Source organism: Gavialis gangeticus, unplaced genomic scaffold (genome assembly GCF_001723915.1).
Source record: "Gavialis gangeticus isolate Ggan-Ray unplaced genomic scaffold, GavGan_comp1, whole genome shotgun sequence".
NCBI classification, from domain to species: domain Eukaryota; kingdom Metazoa; phylum Chordata; order Crocodylia; family Gavialidae; genus Gavialis; species Gavialis gangeticus.
Genome location: NW_017728994.1, coordinates 27612179 through 27619657, shown reverse-complemented (window position 1 = coordinate 27619657; position 7479 = coordinate 27612179). Strand labels below are relative to the sequence as shown.

The 7479-nt window shown below is 42.3% G+C and overlaps 1 protein-coding gene across 30 annotated transcripts in view; it reads right to left on the bottom strand.

Moving 5' to 3' along the window:
• SORBS1 (sorbin and SH3 domain containing 1) overlaps positions 1 to 7479 on the bottom strand; it is a 235089-nt gene that overhangs the window by 82743 nt on the left and 144867 nt on the right. For 28 of the 30 annotated variants that reach the window (XM_019502448.1, XM_019502446.1, XM_019502450.1 and 25 more), the window contains exons 4-6: positions 6134 to 6229; positions 2398 to 2517; positions 599 to 714 (exon numbers count right to left, since the gene is read on the bottom strand). In XM_019502448.1, the coding sequence (XP_019357993.1) occupies positions 599 to 714; positions 2398 to 2517; positions 6134 to 6229 (332 nt within the window). Of the gene's footprint in view, positions 1 to 598; positions 715 to 867; positions 1000 to 2397; positions 2518 to 6133; positions 6230 to 7479 lie in introns of those variants that run through there. The other 2 variants (XM_019502449.1, XM_019502457.1) reach the window with 2 other exon arrangements.

Sequence of the window (7479 nt, the reverse complement as noted above, 5' to 3'; positions counted from 1 at the left end):
AAAAAAAAAAAAAAAAAAAAAAAAAAAAAGGTTGTTGAGTTTTCCTACTAACCTAAAAACAGCATCCATGCAGTCCAGTAAGATACCCATAGCAATGGAAAGGACTCAGCAGTTCTCTCCCATTAACAAACCAATCCCAAAACTTTATGTTACACTACGGAGAAAAATTACCTTTTCCATTACAGATTTTTAAAAGTTTTTGCCATTTCCTGCATTAAAGAAACTGGGCTTTTCCAGTAACATTTTAGGCCATTCTGTGGATGTTAGCAGTTTAACTGCACTCAGCTTGCTGCAGGTCACACAAAGCCCATACAATAACAGGTCACTACCCTTTTTCTGACCCTTCTCAAACTAATTACATTGAACAATACTTTCCTTTTTATTGCACCTCTCAGCCAAGGATCTCAATGTGCTTTATTGCACATTAATAAGTTTCTATGAAATAAGCATTAACACCAGCTTACAGAAAGCAAAAACTAAGGCAGAGACTTACCCAAATGTATGGCAAAGCTGGGAATCACACACAGGACTCTTCACTGCTACTGCTGTGCTTGAACCCAGAAGATCCCACTCTCAACACCTCTGAAGAGATGCTTACCTGTGATTTGCCCTCTGAGGAGAGGTTTGGACGCACACTTCTATAACCCTTGGCAGCCAGAGAAGATGGTAGGGAATCTCCATTGGAATCCACATTAGATGATAACTTCCATTCATCTAAAAATGAAAGGACAAACTTCATGTCACAGAGAATTAACTCTAGTTACATGGGAAGCAAAGAGAAAGGACTGTTTGGTTTTTTTGCTGGACAATAAAACAGACATCCAGGGAACACAAAAGCAATCAAAATAAAGCAGCTAGCGTTTGTACCTGTTTCTGGTTTTTCTGGCTCCAGATCTAAGTGTTTTGCAGAGAGGAGGGAAGGAAGAATGGGGTTAAGAGGGGGATAGAAAAAAATAAACCATTCCATTTACAGAAAATATGTACCAATCGAAATTAAGAGTCAGGATACTTTCATTTCACACACAAAATACTTTCTGACAGGGAGGCCTAATTACCATAGAAACTGGCCCTAAACATGATGCCCTCACAGTTTCTGACCTTTGTAAACACAAGGCAATTCATTCAGAGCAATGAAGAAACAATTGTTCATTGACATTCTCACTTCAGAGGCAAAAAGGCAGCAGAATTATCTGCTCTCAAGCCACTGCCTGGCATCCAAATGCCTCACAAAATTGCAAAGGCAGGGTCTCCATATGTAACCATGAGCCCAGCTGGGACAAAACATATCTGTCCTTATAAACATTACTATGTATGAATAGCTTGTGCAAAGAAACATCAATAAATTGATACTCATTTGAGGGGGAGGCCAGGGTATGAAACACGGTGTCATTGTACAACCCAGGCTTTGTGGGTAGGTGCATGGATACAGGTTGTTATTGACTGTATACCCATCTCCCACTGAGTTCCTTCTCACATTAGTCTTTTTGATGTTCACATTATGTGCAAAGAGCTCTTCCAATTCCAAAATGTGTTTCATAAAGTGATTGAGACTAAGAAAGAGAAGTATTAATGAACTCATTTCCATAGTAATGGGATCATTGCCATTCAAGCTGCTGAAAATTTATGAAGCCATCAGCAAAAAGGAGAAGCAATGGGGGCAGGAGCGAGGAAGTAAGAGAATGGAGCAAATGAAAAGAGGAGGTCATGGGTGGAACAGAAAAGGAGGGGAAAGAGGAGGTAGAAAGAAGAACATTAGGGCTGGAAGAAATATAATCACCCTTCCCTTGACAACTGGTCCTGTAATTGTGTGCGCTTGACTTCCAGGGGCGATTCTGAACACCCCTAACTTTTAATGGCATCTTGCCTTCAGGAGTTCATTCTCTATGCAAGACCCAAGGAAGAGGCAGGGTTTGTTATGCTTTGCTTGTCCCCACAATTAAGTAATTACACATCTGCTATTTAAAGATGACAAAGTTTTGTGGCAACACTGTCAGCTTGGGATACCATCCCAGTGCCCTTGACAGCCGTGGCAAAATGCCATCTCAGCAGCAAGCATGGCAGGACATTTCTCGCTCCCACTCTAGGCCCAGAATGAAAGAATACACCACAATCTGTTTGGGAAGAAGATACGATCGTTTCTGGCACTCTTGACAGCAACATGAAGCAGTGAACAAACAAACATATCTTTTCCCTAAAGGCAAGCATGAAACCCAGACCAGGAAACTGTAGGACTTTGTCTCCACCCACTGGCCTGGTCTTTTGTAAGAGGTTTTTTGCAACTCTGCTAAAGAGGTCATCGGCCCAAAAAAGAAGTGCTCATGCTCAATATCTGGCTTTGAATGCCGCAAGTTCATTACAGTCATATCTTATGGTTAACCTTCCAGACATCAGACTTACTTTCAGATTGCTGGACATCTTGAGAACATGGGGAACAGATAGTCTGACTTTCCTCATAGGCTGGAGATGCCCGCAAAGTCACAGCTCCTTTTCCGCTACAGACTTTAGCAGGGTCCGTGTCTATAGAAAACATGCACACAAGGGAGATGCATTGGATAGGAGAACACTGAGCTCAGAGGAGTCATCAGAACAGTATGCAGTAATTTTAGCATGGATGTGCCTGTAGTGAAATTTTCCAGTAGGTTTATGCAAATGAAGATTAGCTTTGGACTTAAAGCATAAGGAAATCAGAGTAGTATTATATACACACACTTTTTGTTTTAAAAAAAAAAAAAGGAAAGTAACATGGATATAGTTGTAAAATTCCAAATTATTGAAAATGAACTAGGAAAGCAGAGCTGCTAGGTATGTGAACCTGCTAAACATTTCACAGGTTTGCTTGCTTTATTAGGCCTCTTCTACACACCAATTTTATGCCACTAACTTTTGTACCATTCTAATTGCTTCGGTACAAGCAGGCAATGTACTACTTATGATACTGGTTTGAAGCATTACAGCCTGTGAGTACTGACAAGAAACAGTGAGTCTTGGGCAGGACTGATGGAGAAACAAGATTTAAAACTACCCCACATAACCAGTGTAGCTCACGCATCATTATAGGAGACTCCTGTACACCTCACCTCAAGGCTGCACTACAATCCTGATGCAGAGACATCAAGTGCAAGGAGCAGAAAGGAGTTCAAAACACAACCAACTAAAATCATGCCTCTGTTCTTCCTGTCAATTGGAACATGCCAGCCTTGTCTTTGCTGCCCCAAATCAACAGAGCAAGTAAGAAGTGTTTAACTTTGTACATCCGAGTAGTCCCACTGACCTTAAACCCTTCAAACTAAACCTAGAATCACAGAAATGTGGGGATCTCAAGAGGCCATGTAGTCCAACCTCTTGCTCAGAGGCAGAATCATATGTACTTGCATCATTCCTGACAGGTGGTCATCTAACCTGTTCTTTAAAACTCCTAGTGATGGAGATGCCATAACCTCCCCTCACAAGTCCAATATTTAACTATCTTTAAAAGTTAGAAAGTCCTTCTACAATTCTTAACCTAAATTTCTCTGTCTGATTTTAAGCCAATTCCTCATGTCCTACCTTGGTGGACTAGGAAAACAGCTGAGCACCTCCAATTTTATAACAGCCTCTAACATATTAGAAGCCATCTGTCCTCATAGGGAAACAGGTCAGTACACCATCGATGACTTCAATACAATAATGCCCATTTACTGGATCTGGCCCAATGTCTGTACAGTGCCTCTGTTCTGTGACAGTGCCAGAGCTAAGGCTGGAGGCACTGCTGCAACAGAAATAAACAAAGCATTACAGTTAGCCTCAAGGTACTGCCCCTTAACAGTGGCTTAAGGGGGTTGCAGATGTACATCCTGAATTAGGAGATTGAAAAGGGGGTCAGAGAGGGACTCAACGCTGCAGTTATGGGCCCCAATTTAGTCTGTGCCTAACTCATTGCTCTGGAGCAGATTCAGTGAAATCAGTGGGAGGATTCACTTGCTTAAAGGTAAGTGCATGGTTAGTAACCTGCTGAATCATGGCTACGGGGACTACAAACCCAAACAACGCCTTTTTCACTATGAATTTGTTCCTGAACCAGAACTGCCCCCAGAGGCTTTGTTTTAAAATAAATGTTTTATCAAATGATAAAACTTGTATGATTAGAGGCCTGAAGAGTAAGCCATACGAGGAAAAGCTGGCAGATACGGGATTGCTCAGCTGAGAAAAGAGAAGACTTTGGGGGATTTGGTGGCACATTACAAATATATTGAAGAGAGCATCGGGGGCTAGACGAACTATTCATCAAAGCACTCCATGGGAAAACCAGGAGCAACGGTCATAAACTCCTAGAAGGAGGTTTCAGATTGGATATAAGGAAAAACCTTTTTACAGTTTGTGTGACCAAACTCTGGAATAGACTCCCAACGGAGGTGGTGCAGGCACCTACCCTGGAGATTTTCAAAAAGAGACTGGAAATGCACCTTTTTGGGGTTGTTTGACCCCAGCAGTCTTTGCTGGCCACAGCAGGGGGGCTGGACCTGATGATCTAACAAGGTCCCTTCCAGCCCTAAACTTCTGTGAATCTGTGAAATGTTCACTTCAATTCAGATTTTCTCTTTGAAATTACATTTTATTTCATGATCTTTTCATCCCCTCATTTTTAGGAGCTTCACAAAAGTTGGGACAAGTGGGTGTACCATAGTGGCTTAGCTGTGATCCTGGATACAGCATGGGGGCAGTGCCAACATGTACATAATACTAATAATTAATAACACTATTTCCACCATGCTAAAAACTATGTTATTAGCTTGATCATCATATCAATATGAAATGGAACAGAAGAGTAGGAAACTAGCAGTATATTAAAGGCACTTCCGCTGATTTTTTTCTTCCTGTAAGGATCCCAGAAGATAGCGTAGGACTGTTTATCACCCTCTGCTAAACAAATGAGTCATAACTGTCCTCTTAAGCTTTGTGGGAACACCAGTCATGGACCTACCTATCTGTGTTAGCAGCTGTAGTAACAGTATTGGTTATTATTGGTTCAAAGATGAAGTCAATGAAATTTAGGGGAAAATTTAACCATTAAAAATGTCCATCAGATACTTAACATGCATTCCATTTGATCCTTTGAAAATTTTCTTAGTCCCCAGCATTCAGTTCTATAAAGTGTTTTCGAGGTCTGCCTTGGAATTGGAGCAAAAAGAATTCCATGCATTACCCCTGATAGCATGTCATGAAAATTTAAAGACAGGTTAGAACCAGAAACCCTAAATCTGAATGCCCCTGAACTTTGGGCTCTAATAATTCTACATGCTGATCCAGAGATGCACTCTTGTAGGCTCAGAGGGTCTTAAGTCTGGTTTTGTTTTTTTCCCCCTGTTTTTCGTTTAAATTGTAAAGAACCACCCTTTCCATTGCTAGATATTAGAGCTGATTGGAAGTTTTCTGTTAGATCAGTTTCTCATTGAAAATGTCAGTTCAATTAAATGGAAATATTTTGCAAGAACATGCTGATTTTTTAAATACATTTTACACGCAATTCTTGAAAATTTTATATTGATTTTATTGTTTCAACTTTCATCTTACAATATTTTGCAAAAATATCTAAGATTTTGTATTTTTCATCCTAACTTGAGATGAAGCCAATTTTCAAAATCTCAGAATTTCTTCTAAAATACGAATACAGTTTTTCCATCAGCTTTGCTAGCAACTGCACTGCACTAATGCTTTAGAACTGCATCATTTCCCTGAAACATTAGGAGCATAAATGTTCTGTAAAATCCCGACAAACACACAAACAAACAAAAAGGAAAACAAAGATGCTGAACTAGGGTTGAACCTGAAAAATACAACCACTGATGTCTGTTTACTTGCATATGGACCAAAAATTTTGAACTCGTCAGAAGCTTGGTTGAAAATGAGGTTGCAATAACAATTTCATACCAAGTGTTAGTATAAGAGCTTACACGGAACCCAGCTTGCAGAGAAACAAAATAATTGAAGACAGTACACTGTGTCATCGTGAGCTAACTCTATTAGCTATAGATGAAATCTACAGCTCTGGAAAGCAGGAAAAGAAGGATGAAGCTAAAGAGTATCTTAGCAAGAAGGTGAAGCAGAGGGAGGTGGTCATGGCCAGTTAATACAATCGGGGAGGGGAGGGAAATACCTGTAGGCAGCACTAGGTCAGGAGAACTTTTCAGTTTCTTCACAGGGATTATTTTAACAGCAGAAACAGAGCGTGCAGATAAAGGAACGTCAACAGCTGCAAACACAAAAGTGTAGATGGTGCATCCGGAAGGGAAGAACACAATTTGGGAATTGTGCCACAAAGTTTTCTAACGTACTTGGGAAATCAGAATTGACAATAGCAGGAAATTTCATACACAAAAGCATTCCAATGTGCAGTGATGCAATCATTAAAAATAGCCCCTTGTTCACCCAAATTCAGGATGTCTCTCTTTTATGCAGGGTACAGTAATGCTTACTGAACCGATCAAGTCCTGGCTATAACTATCCTGCAGGGGAAAGAAGCTAAAGCATTGGTTTTCAGAAGACACAGACCAGGGGCAGGCAATTATTTCGGGTGGATGGATGCTTACCAAGTTTTGGCAAACTGTCAAGGGCCACATGAGTAGCCCCGCCCTTGGTCACCATCTTGTGACCGGAAGTCCCTCCCCCTAAGCCCTGACCTTTGCCACCAGAAGTCCCTCCCCTTGTCCTCAGAAGTACTCCTTTCAGCAAGGGGTTTTCCCATCTTGGAACTAGAAAAATGCCAAATTATATTTGAAAAATCAAACATCTACAACATTCATTAATTTATTTTGAAAAAATGTGTTTGTCCTGATTTATGTGCGTCTGTGTAATGTACATAGAGCTGATTGCACAATAGCTTAAAATGAAGTCTTTTGTATATTGTGGAGGGGTGGGAGCACAGCAGGGTGGATATATGTTTGTGGGTGTGTGGGTATGTGAGGTGTGGGGGAAGGTGTGGGTGGGGTTGTGGGGTGAGGGAGCATGTGGGTGTGTGTGGATATGTGGGGTGTGGTTGGGTATGGGGTTTATGGGGGTCTGTGTGTGGGGGGAGGGTGTCTGGAGTGTGTGAGGGGGTGTGGGTGCAGGATCTACATGTATGGCAGTGCGAGGGGGGTTGTGGGTGCATGTGTATGCTGGGGTGTGCATGTGGGACTCACCCCACACACACACACACACACACACACTCTGTCCCTCCCTCACTGTGCTCTCACACTCGCACTCTGTCCCTCCCACACTGCTCTTTCTCTCTCCCCCTTCCTCACTGCATGGTGGCACGTGCGCGCACACACGAGCGCCCCTCCTGCTCCTGGCCCCAGGGTACCGGTGCAGGCCCCATGCTCCAGTGGTCCAGCCATGTAGCTGGGAGCCACATGGTACAGGAGTGCCCAGCAGGTGGGCAGAGAAGCACTGAAAGCAGCGGCAGGCGGTAAGGCGTGGAAGCGAGCAGGCACGTGGGAGTGCAGGGGCAGCTGGGCAGGA